The 18,831-nt window shown below is 38.7% G+C and overlaps 1 protein-coding gene across 2 annotated transcripts; it reads left to right on the forward strand.

The window, feature by feature from the left end:
* The first annotated feature begins 547 nt into the window (after positions 1 to 547).
* Positions 548 to 17,978, forward strand: cdan1 (codanin 1). Of its 2 annotated transcripts, XM_017694518.2 has the most exons (28): positions 548 to 638; positions 1,093 to 1,790; positions 2,138 to 2,338; positions 2,450 to 2,637; positions 3,933 to 4,052; positions 4,151 to 4,229; positions 4,321 to 4,441; positions 5,975 to 6,084; positions 6,213 to 6,302; positions 6,582 to 6,657; positions 8,690 to 8,895; positions 10,028 to 10,160; positions 10,331 to 10,474; positions 10,602 to 10,768; positions 12,048 to 12,123; positions 12,273 to 12,362; positions 12,888 to 12,942; positions 13,058 to 13,191; positions 14,502 to 14,605; positions 14,777 to 14,926; positions 15,024 to 15,087; positions 15,164 to 15,242; positions 15,352 to 15,560; positions 16,019 to 16,126; positions 16,249 to 16,312; positions 16,407 to 16,588; positions 16,747 to 16,854; positions 16,962 to 17,978. In XM_017694518.2, exons 1-28 carry the CDS (start codon positions 561 to 563, stop codon positions 17,052 to 17,054), a joined length of 3,927 nt encoding a protein of 1,308 aa, XP_017550007.1. In that variant the 5' UTR covers positions 548 to 560; the 3' UTR covers positions 17,055 to 17,978. The 2 variants fall into 2 exon arrangements, with proteins under 2 accessions (XP_017550007.1, XP_017550009.1); XM_017694520.2 differs by lacking the exon at positions 16,962 to 17,978 and having other exon boundaries at positions 16,407 to 16,544.
* The last annotated feature ends 853 nt before the right edge of the window (positions 17,979 to 18,831 follow it).

Below are 18,831 nucleotides of genomic sequence, written 5' to 3' on the forward strand. Positions count from 1 at the left end.
TGTAAGCGGATTTTAAAGTAGTTCCACGTTTTAAAATGTTTCTAAATGAACTGAATGATTCATTAAAATATATGAAAGGTATCGGGCTATGTAATTAGGCAGCTCGTGCTATATTGAAAGAGAAGTAAATAAATATTTTCACGAATATTTTCTTTATATGCATTTAGCTTAATCTCAGAAACAGCTGAATTGCTATGCACTAGACCTTCTGAGATACTGACGTACCTTTTGACACATTCAGTAGGTTATATTACATGAAGTGTAATATAAGAAATGTTTTAGGAATTGTTAAATTGGTTAAATTCAAACTTATTACATACATGTATATGTATAGGTGCTGCACTTTTCCCAGTAGAGTGACACTGTATTTATTTATTTTTTTGTTTGTTTATTTATTTATAACATGAGCGCTATCTACTTCTGTGAAAAAAGCTCAGTCTTATCTTCTGTACTTTCGCAATGTATACAACGGAGTATAAGAATAGACTTTTATTTTGAAGAAATATATTTGTTATTGACGTGTGTCCTCTTGTTTCTAGCATCTCGGTCCGTAGTACAGAATGGCGGCTCTTTTGGAATCGCTGCTCCAAAGTGAGGTGGAGTTGAACAGGGCGTTAAACTGGCTGAGAAGACGAAAAGTAAGGACTTCGTCCTGTATTTAATTGTGACAACTTTACCTTCGTTGTGGGAAAATAAGATTGTGTTGTCATGACATAGAAAGAAAAAAATGGATCTAGATCGCAAGTTAGGCTAGTTGAAGGCAACAAATGTGCTAACTAGCAAAGCTATAAGCTAATACGGTGACATGCACTTCACTTCGCAATCTGGCAGAAATGTAGCTAGGTTATTAAGTTAAAGGAAATGCCTTTTTAAAAACTGCTGCTTTTATGCAACGTTAATTACTCAATTTTAACTTTTGGGAAACAATTAGATGGACTTTCATGATTATGTTTAAAAGTTTCATGTTTACTGTTTTTTAGTGCTATCGTGTTGTATTGTCTTGTAGTGAAGTAATTTTCAAATGTACATTCTGTATTATACAGTACTATATGTTCTTGCACGAGCTCACGGTTTACTTTTGTGTCATGGCAGGGATATGAAAATGATGACCATCATCTGCTGCTAAAAGTTAGAAAGGAGGAGTTTGTGCCTTTCCTTCTGAATTTCCTGAGGGACCAGAGCAGTAACACTTTGACCCATGGCCCCTCTACCCCTGCCAAGACTCCTAGTTCTTCCAGGCCTCTCAGGGCCCAGGGCTACTCTAGCGAGCGCAGGGGAAACAGGTCATCGACAGGGCAGGGATCCCGCAGCACTAGTCGAGTCCAGCTCTTCTCACCTGTTAGCCACACATCCCAAGTGGATAACCCAAACGAGCTGGACACTCAGCTCATTGGCTCTCAGGGCCTTACTGGCATTAGTACTTTCAGCAGCCCCTCGTTCAGCTCAGGATGGAGTCCTGCTGCAAGACACACACCTTCCGAGCGTAGATCTGCCCAGCGCCCATGTCTTGCTGACTTTATGACCTCATCCCCAGAGACCCAGTCCAGCCCCACCTTGCAGCAGCATCGAGGGCGCAGGAGGAGTGGGCCATTTGGAGCATCTGCCACTAACCGACAGATGGGAGCTCGTAGCGGCCATTTGGAAGACAGTGGGCGGTGGGATGGTGCAGGGAGGAAGGGCAAATGTGGAGGAAAGATTAGTGAGCCAGTGTCTCCACCCACACAAGTAGAGCTCAACTTCAACAATTTGGAGGACTTTCCACCAGTGGGCAAATCCCTTGTCTCACCTGTGTGAGTGAATTAAAAACTTAATTTGTTTTCACTTTAATCTCATTTTTTAGAAAATGAAAGTTCTGAAATACTAATTTTAGGTACTTTGAGATTATTTAGTTCAGTGAAGTACTATGACAGTTATTACAGTGGACATGGATGAACAAATGTATTTTCTGCCAAGCTTCTGTTTCATTCAAATGTCACTTGCAATTAAAAAGGTAAGTTCAAATTCAAGTCAAACAATGTCAGGGTTTTATTCATGGGAAACTGATACCGTACTCAAACTATGACATCAGGGTCTTATTGGCATCATGGGCATGACGTTAGAAGTGTACATTATCATTTCTGTCTTATTTTTTTCCCAGAACAACTAAACCATCCCGGCGGATCAACCCAACTCCTGTCAGTGCAGAACGACCAAACTCCAAGCCCAAAAGCTGCTTCACCTCCACACCTCTCAGCCAGCCATGTAGTCCTCCTTCCATGCCAGAGTCTATGGGTACAGCACCAAGTGCTACAAGTCCCCTCTGTTTGCAAGAAGAGAGGGAGCTACTAAAGAAAGAAAGGTATTCATGCGACTTGAGGATACATTGGTCGAATTCTCAGTGGTATTTTCCTTCATTTCTTTATTCTCTGTTGCTGCATCTCAGTTTTGTCCTTACATCCATTTTTTTCAGATCTAAACTTGCACAGCAGACCAGCTCCCCCTTGAAGCCCATCCCAGGTGTTTGCACCCCCACCAGACCAGTGAGACCAGGCCCCAAAGCAACTCCTGACCCCCAGACACCCTGCCCTGACCCTGCCAAAGTGACTAATGCATCGGAGCTGAATCTTTTAGCTGAGCTATACTGTGCCTGCATTTCAGGTGAGGTACCACCAGGGGCTGCCCTAGAACAATATTGTAAGGACATGGCAAACGTAAAAGCGATAATTTGGCAAAAAATAAAGTTAGCACAAATTTCTCTTACCTTAAATGTAAAAGTGTTCAAGCTGTCTGATCTCACTGGTTTGTGTAATTTGCATACTTTGTATGTTTTTATGGATAATTGAATGTCATGCAGTGTGAGTGTTTGAGATTCCTTAACTGCTCATTGTAGTTCAGAGCAAGTGTGTGATGATTTATGGCTATTATGCATTTCATTTGAATTATTTTAGTGTTTGCACAAGCTGGCTCCTCATAAACTTGTGCCAGACACCCCTTATTGGGTGAGAAAAAATGCAGGGTGTTTTTTTTTTTTTTTTTTTTTTCTTTCTTTACCTTTTTCATCCAGTAATGTGACTTACATAGTATATTGTCATCTGTGAAACTTTAATCTAAAAATTGTGAATGTGACATGAATTTCCCTCTCTAAAAGTTAATGGTTGCTTTGTCAGGTGCCTTTTCCTCCATAGCCATTTCGCCTGAGGTTGTTTGAAAAGGCCTGTTCCACCTAATGTACAAGAGCTGAAACTTTATTTATTTATGTATTTCAATTTACAATTTACAATTTCAACATGCTTCGAAGTCATTTTTTTCATGAAGTCACCCAGCATGTTTAAAAGTTTTTGTGGCAATACTAGTGTATAGTGTATTAATAGGTAAATCAATAAATGAACATTTTTAAGCCAGAGTAACGTAGGTTCACTGTCACTGAGCACAGCCCTAGCTCATCTTCACCTCCCTTCTTTGTTCAGGATGTTGGTTGTGTCTGTCCTCATGAACACAACACATCTGCCACATGCAGTACTAACATACATAGCAGAGGCTATATACTAGGTGATGTAATGTCAATTGCAACAGCCACTTCTGCTGTTTTTCTTCTGATAAACAGTGATTGGTATTTTTGGGCCAGACAGAAATGTTTTGGCCCTGACCTGCCCTCTTTGGACAGGTCCTGTGTACAGACAAAATGTATGCAGATGAGCATAATGTTGTTACATATGCCCTGTCAATGCTATGATTTGTTGTTCACAAAAAATTCTGTTTGTGTAATAGCTGAGTAGAAATGAAAAATATAGCACTTTGCTTACTAGCGACATTAGCATCATAGTTCCATGGCAAAACTAACTTAAGAATTCAAACATCTTGGTTGATCAACTACATTTTATTTTATGATTTCTGTTATTATTGTGTGGTTTGATGAATGGTGATCATTTTGTTTGGCACTGTTGTCATTATAGAGAACTTGGTGCCGTGTGTGTTCCTGGAGCTGTTCTTCGTGCTGCAGTTGCTGACCACACGCAGTGTGTTTGCCTCTGAAACCGAGGAACAGGCCCACAGTGTGCATGTGGGAAAAACAGGTTAATGTACCTCTATCATGTTCTCATTAGTCAGCTGTTTTTTTTTTGTCACCACTTGTTCTCACTTATTCCTTTCTCTTGCCCATGTCATGTTACAGACGCCCTTGAAAGAGCTTATCTTGGAAATGTACACAACTGTGTGTATTTTGCAGTGCGAGTTCTGGAGAATCATTTTGCGTGAGTTTGTCTATCCTCTCTTCATGCTGAGTGTCAGTCACTTCTTTGCTCAGTGTGCTGACTGACCCCACACTTGCATTCTGTCTCTCAGGCTGCTCTCACACCTGGATCGCTGTACACTGCGCCTCCTGGCAGAGAATGAAAGAGTGGGGGCATTCTCTCCAGCCTTGCGTGATCGCCTGGTACAAACTCAAGACACTTGTAGAGCTAAAGTATGAAATTACTTTATGGTTTAAAAATACTCTTTTGTTTCTGTTAAATTTCAGATTTTAAAATATTAGGACTGCATGGTTCTTGATTAAATGTGAATCATGAGTTTTTTTGGCTTTAATTGGCTTAAGATTCTTACATGCCCCAGTTTTGTAAAGAACAACATATTGCTGTTGTCGGAAGAAAACATTGTAACTTTACAGGAAAAGAAAAAAAACAACTTAGTTTTAGTGAAAGTAAATGGAACCGGACATTTTCCCAGTCATTCTAGGTTAGTCCTTTTAGTCCATTCATCATGAAATTTACAATCACATCTGTATGAGTTTGTTGGGCATCCCATTCCAAGGTCATGGGCATTAGTGTGGAGTTGGCCCCCTGTTTGTGCCTCTACTCTGCTGGAGATTTTGGAGTGTGTCTGAGGAAAATTGTGCTCGTTCAATTAAAAAAAACATCAGATATTGATGTTTGCCGATACAGCCTGGCTTGCGCTCCAGTTCAATCCAAAGGTGCTCATCAGGGGTTGAGGTCTGGGCTCTGTGCAGGTCACTGGAGTTTCTCCACACTAAACTCATTAAAGCATGTCTTTATGGACCTTGCTTTGTGCACATGGAACTAGAAAGGGCCTTCCCCAAATTGTTGCTTTAGCTGAGCTCTTGTTGCTCCTTGATGCTTCCATTTCATAGTAGTACTTACAGTTAATTTAGCAGGACAGCATCCTATGACAGTGCCACATTTAGTCGCTGATCTTTTCAGTGTGACCCATTCAACTGCCAGTGTTTATCTACACTCTTACAACAGATGGTTCTTCAAGGGTTCTTTAGTAAAGACAGTGGTTCTATATAGAACCATGAACCATCAAAGAATCATTTGCATGCTTAAAGAGTTCTTTATTGTACCAAACAGGATTCTTCTATTGTTACAAGCATGACATCATATTTTGGAAACACCTATAATAATAATAATAATAATAATAATAATAAACTCAATAATTAGCAGACTGCATACTTTTGGCCAAATAGTGTAAGTATCTTGTTTACAACCGAAACAGTGCTGCTGCTACTGCAATCTTTAAAATCAAAATTGACCCTTTTCCCTTTTAGTTCATGTCCCTGCTCATATTAAGGACATACTATTTAAAAGACAAAATTCTTGTTTTCTCATGTAATTTCATTAAAGCAATCAAGTAGTTTGGACAAATTAGTTTCATGCTAGTCACAGCAAGGAGGCTTAGATTATTTGTTTTGAAATTCACTCCTGGCATCTCAAAAAAACATTCCTCTCCTCTTATAGATGCATGCATCCTGTGCTTGAGGTGTGATGTCTATAGTCAGTAGTTATACTGAATAAGTGTAAAAGAAACCCTGTTTTGTGCATTGTTTGTGTGTGAATTGTTTTTGAGTGCAGATGCTTGAAACGACACTCTGTCTTGATTTGGATTGCATTGAGAAATTAAGCCAGGCCATGATTCTTTTTTAAAAGGACTCCTTCTGCAGCTCTGCTTGAAATTATAGCATTTTGTCTGTATTGTCTCCTAGGTTCTCCCTGATCCCACCACGTTCATACATTCAGTACCGTTCCAGCCAGCAACTGACAACCGCACCAACTTTAGCAGTGACAAAGCCTTTCATATCTTCAAGAAGCAAAGGTAGAGTACAGTAGAGACTTAATTAAGTCTTTTATGTGGTGCAGAAGAGTACAAAAGAGCAAGCATATTCAGACTAATGCTACTTCATACTAATCATTTGTGTCTTTTGTGTTTGTATGCTATTACAGAGATATATTTTATGAGTTACTGAGGGAGTGGGAGGATTATCATAAGGAGCCTGGGTGGGAGTTTGAGGCAGCGCTAGGCAACAGAGTCAGGTAACGTTTTTTATTTTATTTTTTGGCAAATCCATTTATGTCTATAAATATGTCTACGTGAATTGTTGTACTGTAAACATTTTTGATAAGTTTTTATCATAATATTCTCCTATCTATCTATCTATCTATCTATCTATCTATCTATCTATCTATCTATCTATCTATCTATCTATCTATCTATCTATCTATCTATCTATCTATCTATCTATCTATCTATCTATCTATCTATCTATCTATCTATCTATCTATCTATCTATCTATCTATCCCCTCTCTCACAGGACAATGGTCAGTCAGCTAACTGCAGCAGGAAACCACTGTCATTTTGCTAGGCTTTTCCAGAAACAACTGGTCCAGGTAAGTCAAAATAGGTCCTTTTATGTTTGTTCATTTGCTCACTTTCTATTCAGATTACCCGCAGGCCAACTATAACTATTTGGAAGTTGACAAGGTTATTCAGCTTTCTCCCACTGTGTATTGTTGATGAATGAGTTGATGAATATGAGCTCAAAGTGTAAACTTCAATTTGAGGGCATTTACATCCTAATTTGGTTTAGAAAGTACAACTACTTTAATGCATAGCACTTTTAGGGGAGCAAAAGTAATTAGCATGATCATAATTTGAAAAAATAGCATGATCATAATTTACATCATCATTTTTAGTACTTGTTCGCAAATCCTTTGCAGTCAATGCCTACCTGAAGTCTAAAACCCATAGGCATCACTAGATGCTGGGTTTTTTCCCTGTTGAAGACCCACCAAAGCTTCACTACAGCTGTCATCAGTTATTGCGTGGTCTTGGTGCCTTTTACTTTCAGTTTTGACTTAATTAAGTATAATGTTTGCATGAGACCATCAGTCTCCTCTCATTTGGACTTGCAGCAGTCTTGTCTTATTCACAGGGTAAGGTGGACTCAGAAGTTGTTGTCGAGACCAGCTGAATGTAATGCCTCTGTTTGAGGTAACTGGAAACTTAATTATTATTAAATAGCAACAAAATAAACAAAATAAAACAGCCCTTTCTCCATATCAGGGGTTCCCAGACTTAAAACTGCAACTCAAAGCCCACACAAAGGACCTCAAAAGTTCTGCAGATTCAGGCAATCAGTAGGTTTATTGGCTCACCTAATGAGACAGATTTAGCAGATACTGAGATTCTGGATGTTAGGCTAAAGAGAAGAAAGCTGAAAATGGAGATCTGGCTCAGTTTGACAGGTTTAGATACATATTCATTATGTATAATCTCTAAGTGATGGTGTAAATTGTTGGGTTTCAAAGCTTATTTTGTAACGACCCAGAGCAAACAGTACAGAGCTGTAGTAACTTGTTTGTAATTTCCATGCAGGTCAAGCTACATATTCACTGCTCCAAAATGGTTTATGCTTGCACTGAAAAGAAATATAACGAGCTGTTTTTTGCCAGAATAACTAATGAGCTTGATCTAATTAAAATGTTCTGTTTTTTGGTTTCTTCCCTGCTGATGCTCTGCCAGGCCTTTATTATAAAAACACCATAGCCTACTGGGGGCATGTAGCCCGCAACAGTTGAAAACCACTGTTGCAAATGCTTTTTGTTATATTATGACAAAGGTATGTTTTTAGTTTTATATTTTGAAAAAAAAAACCTTTGGTCTCTGTCATGACAATCTTGAGTACACTAGCTACTGCATAACATTCCTTCTCTTTACCTTAAAGTCTTCGGTTGCATTTGCAATATGCTACGATTCCTGGTCCGTTTGTGTTGTGAAGCGGTGTCCAATGAGTTTTGAAGCATCTGGCTAAACTTCAGAATTCACCCTAATGCTTTTATTAGGAGTCACATAAACAAATGCAAGGGAACCAGAGCAAACCAGGTAGTCATACGTGTTCCCTACATAACACTACCCCCACCAGGTGGAATGCTTTGGATCATGAGCAGTTCCTTTCCTTCTTTATACCCTTCACTTCCCATCACTCTGGTACAAGTTAATCTTTGACTAATCTGTCCATAAGATGATTTCAGAGCTGTACAGGCTTTATAAATGTTTTTTTGGCCAACTGTAATCTGGTCTTCCTGTTTTAAGGCTCATCAGCTATTTACATCTTGTGTTAAACTCTCTGTATTTACTCTGTTGAAGTCTTCCTTTGATTGTTGACTTATTGTTGACCTATTGTTGACCTAGATACACTTATTTCCTGGAGGGTGTTCTTGGCCTGCTGTTGTAAAGGGGGTTTTTCAGCAGTTTACTACTGTTGTTTTCCATGGCCATTTTGGATGTTAATACCCTCAAATGAAAGCATGGTTATTATTTAATTTTAACTTGCTGTCGGAGATAAAATAACTAAAACTTTTAAGTCTGTGTCAAATATTCATGGACCAGTCTGTACATGCACTGTCCTTCTTGCTTTAGATGTGTAAGGGTCCCAGAGTGCTGGGTTCTCCTAGTGATGCTCCAGATGCAGACCTGCTGGGCATGGTGGGTGCAGATAGTCTAGGGCGCCTCAAACGCTTGCAGGAGCGTCTGATCCAGCCACAGGCTCTAAGTGGACCCTGTCCTCCACCTTCTTTCCCTGGGCACCAAGAGTTCTTCAAAGACTTTCTGCAGACAGCCAGCTGGTGAGATTTCATGATTTTGGTTTACATTCTTTCCTGTAATAATTTCTAAGAGGATTGTGCCTAATCAGTCATGAGCTTTATTGAATGTTTACAGTGTAGTGCAGTGATTTAAATGTGCAAATTACAGAAGAGCTAGTTAAAATTATACATACATCCTTTCTCTTGTTTTATTTTCTCTGAAGTCCACTTATGGTGTTTGTATGGTAATTCATTTTTACTTGACCATTTTCCAACCTCTCTTTAAAATTAAAAGCTTTTTAACAAACTGTTTTCTTGCTGTGCCTTTAAGACTATGAAATGTGAAAATGATCTTTGTTCTGATCATCAGTCCAGTTATGCGTAGCTTGTTCAAGAAGCTCTCGGGAAACGCTCCTCATAACTTTAGTGTGAATGGGTGGGACTAAACTGCTGTAATTTAAGGAGATGGTGGAATGCAAGTCTGTTGGCTTTCTTGGTGGTACTAAACTGCTGTAGTTTGAATAAATGGTTAAATGTAATTGTGTTGGTTTTCATATCACATGACCAAAAAAAACAGTTAATTCAAAATGGAATTATTTGGTAGCTCAGTTTCCATATGCATATGTTCAGCATGCATTGTACTATATGTACTGGGGAGTGAGCAGTTTTTTTGACAAAGTTTACATGTTGCATCAAGCTGTTGTATTTTTAAAAAAGGCAAGGAAACTTTTCCATGATATGGGTCCTTTACTTGTAATACAGCTCACCAAGCTATAGCTAACCATAACCACAGAAGTTATTAGTATCCCAGATAACATGTTATTGTAAGGTACTATTCATAAGGCTACCTCACACCAACAAAAGCTTGACATTACCCTATATAAATGTTTATTCCAGTAAGCATATAGGCTGCTTCAGTTAACATTGAGCAAGAAATGCCAAATGTAAGCTTTACAGTGAATGACAGTTTTTGGAATATGCTTAAATAAACATTTATATAAGTTTATGTCAGTTGTCTTATGTGCCTTGTGAACCGTACCCCACAGTAAAGTGTTACCCTATTCCTTTTTAACATAAAAATTAACCAGGATTTATTGGTTACTACTTTTCTATATTTTAGTTTTGTTATGGTTTGATTGCATGTCATCTAATCTTTATCCTCTGTTTGACCTAGCTGCCAGTTGAACCAACACTTGAAGGATGGGTTGTGTCAGCAGCTGCTGCAGTTGAATGAAGTGTCTATCCTGGGCCCTGAGGCCACCTCAGCAGCCGGAGAGGAGGGGGCAGATGGGGACATGGAACAGCAGGTCGGAACCATGTGACTGGGGCAAGCAGAATAGTAATGTGGCTTATAATGCATTTGTGCATAATTTTTGTAGTAGGTGCCAAATTAGTGATGGAAAGCCATTCTCCATCCAAACTGACAGTGTTCGAAATCTGAGCTTTCAGTCGAATGTACACCTTCCTCTTTCTGCAGGATGAGAAGCAGCGGTTCTCTTCTGTACTGCTTGTGGCTCGACTGCTGGCTAAGTTCCTGGGCTTTATCTCCTTTCTGCCCTACCAGACCTCTGAGGCTCCATCCAGAGAGATCCAGGAGGCTGCCATTGCTCTCCGCAGCAAGGTAAGTATTCACAAAACATGAGAGATGAATGTCATTTGGCTTCTCTGAGTTATTTTAAGTCTTATGTGGGTAGTTTGTTAAATGTTTGCATGTGGAGGAGTGGATTTATCTTCTTTGTATATTTCAGTGTGCTCCAGTTCTGGATGTCTGTGGAGTGTTGAGGAGTTGTGTGCATAGGAAGCGCACTGTGCTGACTGTCCCATGGCTGGTTGAATTCCTCTCCATGCTGGACTACACTGGCCCATTTCTGCCTTGCTACAGGACTGCCCTAGGTCTACTACTTCAGCTCTACAGGTATATCACTCATTAAAACACAAACAATACATTGTAAACTCCCCAGACAAAAAGTTGTATGCAGCATTTATTGTCTAATAGTTAAGCATCCAATTGCCTAATTAACTGCATTAATCCTGTCAGGTAATGATTGCATTTTACAGGCTTTTAGTACTTGTTCATATTTTTGAGCAAATAATACTCGTTTCATAAATCACCCTAAAAGTAGCAATATTTATTAATTAATTATAATTTAAAAAGTATGTTAACCATAAATTAAAGTGTGTTAATTGCTTCAGCTCACAACAGTGTATTTGTAGTTGGAAGGCTGGTTGCTTACATGCCGTATAATGCTATGTAAGCCAACATTGCAGCTCTCTTGTTCAAACAAAGCTTTAAATTATTTTATTTATCACCATCACTGTGTTTTATTTTGTTGTATTTGTTTATTTTTCTTTATTGATCAGTTGCCAATTTTTTTAGTGGAAAGACAATGACAATAACATTTATTTGTATAGTGCTTTTTACAGCTAGTGTTGTTTCAAAACAGCTCTACAGAAAAGCAGTTTGTAAGGATCAAAAGAATATTAAAGAAAATGAAAGACAATAAAAAAGGAGTCAGTGTATGGATATAAAGAACTGAATCCGGCTCCAAGCCCCCCATGAACAAGAAAGAGGTGACACTGGCAAGGAAAGTTTTGCAACTTTCCTTTTTTTTGCAACGAGCACACTTCTTATTGTTTAGTAATGTGTTCTCACACGTGGTTTTACGGATGTCTTTGCTCTTATAGCCTTGGCTACATGAAAAGTGATGCAGTTTGTGCTGCTCTGAAGCTGATGAACTGGATGCCTGAATTAAACTAGCTCTGATTTATTTATTTTTAACATGTAACATTCACTGTTCTTTTTTATGGCGTAGAAACAGAAAAATCTTCCCCTTGCCATCTCTATACCAGTCTCTGGGGAGCTGTCTTTTTTAGACTAGTGTTTCACAGTTCAACAGATATAATGGAACACTGGGACAGTTTGTGCACTAGCACCAGATGTCAATCCCAGTTCTTGGAGCAGTAGGTGACGTGATAATGTCACCTATTGTTCTCTCTGTAATGTGCACCCAATTTGTGATAGAGCAGGCTAGAATGACCAGGATCTCAAGAGACAGGTGTTATCTTTACCTGGCAGGATTGGTTAGTAAGGCAAGGGGTCATTGAGTATTAGAAAAGAAATCATACATGCATAATTTTGTTCGGTGAGCTTGTCTCTTTAAAGTGCTGTAAGTGTGTCTGTGTTGTGTCTCCAGGCGGATGAGGTTAAGTCAAGGGCAGTTTTACTTGAATCAGCTGCTCTTGGTGGCAGTGCTGGGCTGGCTTTTCCAGGTGAGACGCCTTCCTCTAATATGAGTTGGAACACATTTAAACAGGTTCCCATTCAAGATATAAATCACTAAATCACTCCCTCACACTCTCTCTGTCTCTGTCTAATCTCTCTCTCACACTCTGGCACTCTCTTGCATTCTTTCTCTTAGATCCCAGTCTTCCCTGAGGACCTCTTCTTTAGTGTGGATATAAAAGATGAACTGGAAGAATTGGAGAATCACATTAGCAGCCAAGGACTGGTGAATAAATGCTAGTATTCCAGTAACCTGATCATGATACTTCTATAATGACCTTAAGGTTTAATGTAGCAGCTAGGTTGATGCACGATTATAATTCCTTCCTTTTATGTTACTTTTTTTTTTGGCTAAAATTGTATATGAAAATTTTGGGCTACTGTTGACAATAAACTTCTCCAGGTTCTTTTACTATGACTGAAGTAAAGGTGGTTTTGTGTTTGGCTAAAAATGTGCATCAGCTAAATATCTCTAACTGAATTTTTGGCCACCAAAAATTTTTACAAAGGCAAACAAGGCCAGAACATTTGACTGAGAAAAAAGGATTGAATAGGCCTACAACGAAGTGTCCAAATCTAAGACTTTAAAAAAACAACATAAAAATGATAGACTCCTCTAGAAAAGCAAATATTACTAACAATAATAGTAATAGATCTAAAGTGAAGACTGGCAACAGTCTGAGCTGTGAGCTTACCTGTCATTTTCTGTAGTTTTTGATTTGAGTCTGTTTAATGTATATTTTCTTTTCAGGACTGTCTGGCCTTGGTGGATCAACAGCTTCTATATACCTGTTGCCCATATTTAGGTATGTTCAGTACTGGCTACAAATTATGTCTTGCTTATAGCATCTGTTTAAGTAGTTTGTGTTATTTTTCATATTAAAAAAATATCTAAATAAAAAATCATAATTACCTTGTCAGGGGAGTTTCGCAAACTACTGGCTGCATTTGTGTCAGGAAGTGCATCCAAGACCGGAGGCTTGATCCGCAAGATCACACCCACATCTGCAGAACCCAGAGGACCCCCCACCAACCGCTCCCAACAGAAACTCCATGTAATATCAAGACTTTGATGAATTTTTTGGGGTGACATTTTCAGAAGACCAAGAGTGTTCAGTCCCAGAGTGGGCCTTATCATGTTTGCTAACTCTTTCATTTTAAAGTGTAAACCACAGAAGATCATGTGAAACTCTCTTACTCCAGATTTAATTTGGACCACATAATTGTATCAGTTATGAGTCAGAAAGCAAATATTCAGTCCATTATCATTTCTCCTTGTGGAAACATACATATTCAGTCACACAGTCAGTTATGGCGATTCTTCAAAATTGTGAATGCAGTGGTAATAATAAATGTGTATTCCTGAATAACAGTACCATGTGATGAGGACACTACTACAATTACCCTCAAACATGTTATTAGGCCATAATGGCTATGGTACAAAAACCTTTTTCAAATGAGAAGTCCCTGAATGGTCTGTCAGAAATAAACAGTCCAAAATGCATGATCTGTCAGACAAATGTTACCAGTGACATCCATGTATCTCAAAGTGGGTGTTTGTCTATGATGTAATTCAGTACTTTTTTCTTTTACATATTTGGAAGATAAGACCTTAAGGGGGAAATGCTGGATTAATGTAATGCTAGACTCATTTAGACTCCACCACAGACAGCACAGCTCCCACATACCTTTTTTTTAAGGTAATCACCAGTAGAAAGTGCTCATTTGTGGGGTGTAACAGTACACTCAGCCCACGACTGGTGATACTGTGTTCACAGTTCACAGCAATCTCATGATATTTGGAATAGAATTACAGTGAAAAAAGTGATTCCTATAATCATGTTGTTGCACAACTTAACAATAGAGCTGAGAGGACTGCTAAAATGAGTTGTTGATTGGTTCTGCTTATTAGAACCAATCTGTTTTGCTGTTCAGCTAATGTATTTGCTTTAGATGTCATGTTTAATAAATTGCACATTCTTCACCCTGCATTCATAATGCACATTTCATAGTTTTGCATTGAGTTATCACAGTCTTACAATGTATTTTTACACCCCTACATTTGGACTAAAGGGTAAACTGGCCAGTTTAGTCTAGAAGTGCAAACTTTGACTTTCAGATGTATGGGGAGAGTGAAGACTATCCAGGTGTAGATGCCACACTTGACTCTTGAGCAGGGCATTTGTTTTACTTAATGTGTCCTATGTCTTGTCATTGTATGACATAAGTGTACATGTAAATCAAAATGATTATTCAGTGTGCTTTACACCTCTTCTGGAGGTCCAGAGAAGTAAAATGGAACACACAATCTGATTTAAGCATTACAGGTTGCTGTCTAAATGCATCCTTTGTCTTTTTATTGTAGCTGGACCTGGAGCAAGCTTTTTTTCATAACCAGCCTCCCTCACTGAAACGCACTGTGGAATTTGTGGCAGAGAGAGTCGGATCCAACTGTGTCAAGCACATCAAGTCTGTCTCACTTCACAATTTCTACTGCTTCATACTGTCTGTTTTGTGTGTTTATGCATTAATAATAATAGTAATAATATTAATATTAAGCATGTTGGAATGGTCTTGGACTTGGAGCATGTCTGTACTTTGTATTTTCTCTAATTTTGTGTACATCTACGTGTGAATCAGGGCCACACTGGTGTCAGAGTTGGTGAAGGGTGGAGAGAAGACTCTCAGGGACGGTTTGGGCTCAGAAGGTGTTAATGCAGCCAAGCTGAATGTCTCTATCTGTGCTCAGCTCTGTGATGCAGGCATGCAGGCCCTAGAGAGAGCCACCAGGTCAGAACCTCTCTAGCTCTTTTCCAGTCATATGAGGGCAAGAACGTGTTAAATGTATAGATTTTCTCTCAAGTATTGTATGTATGTGTTTTACTAGGTTTTGCAGTGCAAATGCTCCCAGAGCTGTAAGGGTTCTTCTGCCTGAAGAGACATCTGAAACTGTAAGTGAACTTGTAAAGTGTCTTCATTGTTATAACATTCATCCATAACTAAGCACAGAACTAATGTCTGTTACAGGTTATGACCACGGCTGAAAGCATCACAACCCGGCTGGCCACGGAGAAAGCTTGTAGCTGGCTCTCCTCCAATATCACAAGTACCACTTACAATAACCTTTATCTAGGATTGTGAATTACTAGTCAACATAGAAAGATGTCCTTACATAGATGATCTGGTGAATGCTTTGTGCATTTGTTTTTACTCAGCTCTGATAAAAAGGGAGTGGAAAAGCAGTTTTGAGCGGGTGATGAAAAATGTGCCGTGCCCAGCTAATACAGAGTCTGCAGATACAGATGGAACAGGCCAGAGCCTGCAGCTGCTAAGGAACTTCTCAGGACAGGATGCTGTGTCTTCATGCCCTCCAGATTGCACCCACAAGGCTCCACTGTCGTCAGATGTTATTATCGAGATAAAGGTACAGATAAAAAAATGCAAGTAAGGTGTTAATCATACAACACACACTTTGGCAGGTTCTGAACTGTGATGTTCTTTATATTTGGAAAAGGAGGGAAAATCTCTGTACTAATAACTATATATGGTAATGAGTTAAGTTTTTAATCTTTTTTTTTTTTTTTTTTTTTTAATAAAATCATGTAGACTGAAAGAACAACAGTGTTCCCCACAAAATGAACAAAATAAACCTGGTTTAATTACTTCTGTTATAAATGTATATTATCTTCAATGATCACTAATGGCAAATGCTAATAAAACGGTGCCTAAACTTGCAAGCAAGGTTTGGATACCTTGTTTTATTTTAGTTTGATTTCGATCTTATTCTTTTGCTAATAAACTCAGGTGTAAATATAAGATTTTTATTGTCCACACAATGCCCAGATTGGGAAGGCATGTTTTAACTGTTTTGCACTATTTCAGGAGGTGTTGAGCATTGCAGTAGGACCCAGGACTGAAGAAGAGGTTTTAATGGTTCAGCAGATTGACACTTTACTATATAAAGTGGGGCAGACACTGAGATGCAGAAAAGTATAGTCCACCAGTCACCCCTGTTCTCTCTATTTTATTCTCTCTGCATTTTTCTCATTCTCATAAGAAATCACAAATGTGTAATAACCTGATGTACTTTCTTTCTTGTTTTCCCTTTCTAGTTCATGTCTTCAGTAGCTGAGCAGATGCTGTTGCGTTGTACTGTCCTGTTGGCCTGCAAACTAGGTAATTTTGTATGAAGAGGTCCACGAAGAATAACTGAATGAAAGAGTTGTCTTTCTGTAATATTTTGCATATGTGTTTTTATCTGTATATACAGTGTTAGGAGAGCTACCTTTGATGTCCTCATTTGAGAGTACCAAGAGAGCAGGTGTTGATGTTCGGTCACTGTTGGAGGACTTTGTTCTTCTGTGGACTAATATTCCTTCTGCCCCTGCACCTTTGCACCTTCTCCTAAGTGAGCCTACACTCACAGCTGTCCTCCATGCCAGTGATATGCAGGTGACTGTCTATCATGGTAGATTTTACTGTGCCCATTTGATTTATCTGGAAAGCTGTGCAGATTCTTCAAGCCTTAGACCTTAGATTTCCATGTCCTGAATGTGTAGTTACTGACCATGTACAGCGAGTTGAAAACTATTTTATTCCTCTGTCTTTAGAGACGTAACTACCTGCTCTTGATCACGCTGCTCATAGAGAAAGGGCTTCTAAAAGAGGAGGAAGTAGGCCGTCACTGGATAAAGCTATCGGAGTTATCCTGGCCAGTGGTAATGGTCTCATACATACACACATCCAAGGAAAAAAAGCAAGGTTTACACTTTGTTCACGGTCAGCAAATGATAATGAGCTGTCTTTTCCCCCGGCTTTATCATAGGAATCTATTGAGAAGTTTCAGAAGCTTTCGTTGGTCTCGGCTTCACCAGTGCCTTCAGTCAAACATAGTGACATACTGCAGGTCTCACCATGACCAGCAGATGGAGCCACCCTACACTACACGGATGATTCAGGCAAAACACTTGCATACAGGAAAACAATTAAGACCACAGTGATTCTTTGTTTATTACTTTAAAAAAAAAAAGTTAGTAATGAGTTCACAACATGGAGAGGATATGAGACTGTAGATATTTGTTGTGTGCCAAAACAGTGCCAGAAGTGACATTAATTTCCTTCAAACAGCCCTCTTTGGGTGTAGCCTTAATGCCACAGCCTCTTGACTTAGATTTTGTGTTGCGTCTAGCCTTGGTTCTGGCAAATTCATCTGGCTATGCTACACCGTCACAGTGCAATCAAGTGTACTAGAATCTAATTGGTTGGCTTTGAAAAACTGTATAGTAGTAATATAACAGTATGAAAGTCGAGCAAAATTGGTAAGGCATTTCAAAAATTGAAAGGCAATGTTGCCTGTATTCTGGAACAAATTGATATTCAAGAATGCCTAATGGAATGAAAGTTTTATTACTTAGTCTAATGCTCCCACTTCAGATGGGGAGGTGCTGTGATGCAGTAGGTTGTGCTGTTGCTTGGAAGTCAAGGCTGTTTTTTTTTCTTATTGTCAAATGTTGGTGCATAAAGCCAGTCCCTCTGCTACAAAAACTAGAGTTGTTTTGTACACCTGTGACATATAGGCCTAAAATGGCATATATCTTAAGACAGTTATGCACTTCACGTTATCTTAGATGTTTGCTTTGTATTCATGATTATGCTTTAACCATGGAAACATTTTCTGATTGCTGCTTCAGGTGTATGTCTACATCTGTGCATTTGTTGCTATGAATGCTTTTGGATGCTACTTTTAATGAACTCTTGGTTCACGTTGGACATAATGTTAATATTATTGGTTGGTTTTAACCTGTTTAATGTCAAACATAATAAATTTGGTATTTGAATGTTTCATAAGTAGTCATTTTATGCCAAACTCAGTGCTGGGTGATGGATCAGCTGTACTGATATTTTGTTTGTTTTTAAAACTGCCAACTGCCCTTTATTTTGTCTCAGTTTCATAACAAACACACTAAAGGAAATGGCCATAAATTGTATGCAATAAAACATTGTTACATTATCTTATTTAATATCTTAAATAAGTTACCATTTTGGGTTTTGGAGATGCAAGGTTTTGTATCCCTTTTATCTTAATAGTGATGATACGCAGTTTGCTCCAGACTGTTTTGGGAGGAAAAGTTCAATGTTCATAAAATCTAAATAGTATCTTCTACTTCTTGAAATGCAGAAGGTGTCTAGATAACGTTTACTATCTTATGTATAGTTTACTGTGGGTGGAATAAGAAGAAAACAAATAGTCCTCTCTGATACATGAGACCTTCTTAGAGCATAGTCTTAAGCGGTTCTTCAGACTGATGGAGAGAGTGCTGTATATGGTTTTATACGCAACGCACACGGGAATAAAGCAATATAAATATATATATTTGTATTTTTTTATAAAAGTAATATAAAAATATTGTAAAAAGGTTCTTTATAGCACCTCTATTGTTGCAGTGTTAAGCTTGTATAGACCCATTGTCTTTATTAAAAACCCTCGAAGAACCATCTTTATGAAGAGTGTAGAAGTGCCTGCTCTAACTTGAACTCAAGCTCAAGTGTCCTCTGAAGTAGTAATACGTTCGGAAGCATTTTAAACCGTGCTGTGAGTATGATCATTGGAGGAGGAGAAAGCGGCTCTGGTGACTCCTGTAGGCAACAAAGCCTTCCCTCCTCTTCCTTCTCCTCCTCTCTGCTCGAGGCTGCAG

The sequence above is a fragment of the Pygocentrus nattereri genome, chromosome 10 (assembly GCF_015220715.1).
Source record: "Pygocentrus nattereri isolate fPygNat1 chromosome 10, fPygNat1.pri, whole genome shotgun sequence".
NCBI classification, from domain to species: Eukaryota; Metazoa; Chordata; class Actinopteri; order Characiformes; family Serrasalmidae; genus Pygocentrus; species Pygocentrus nattereri.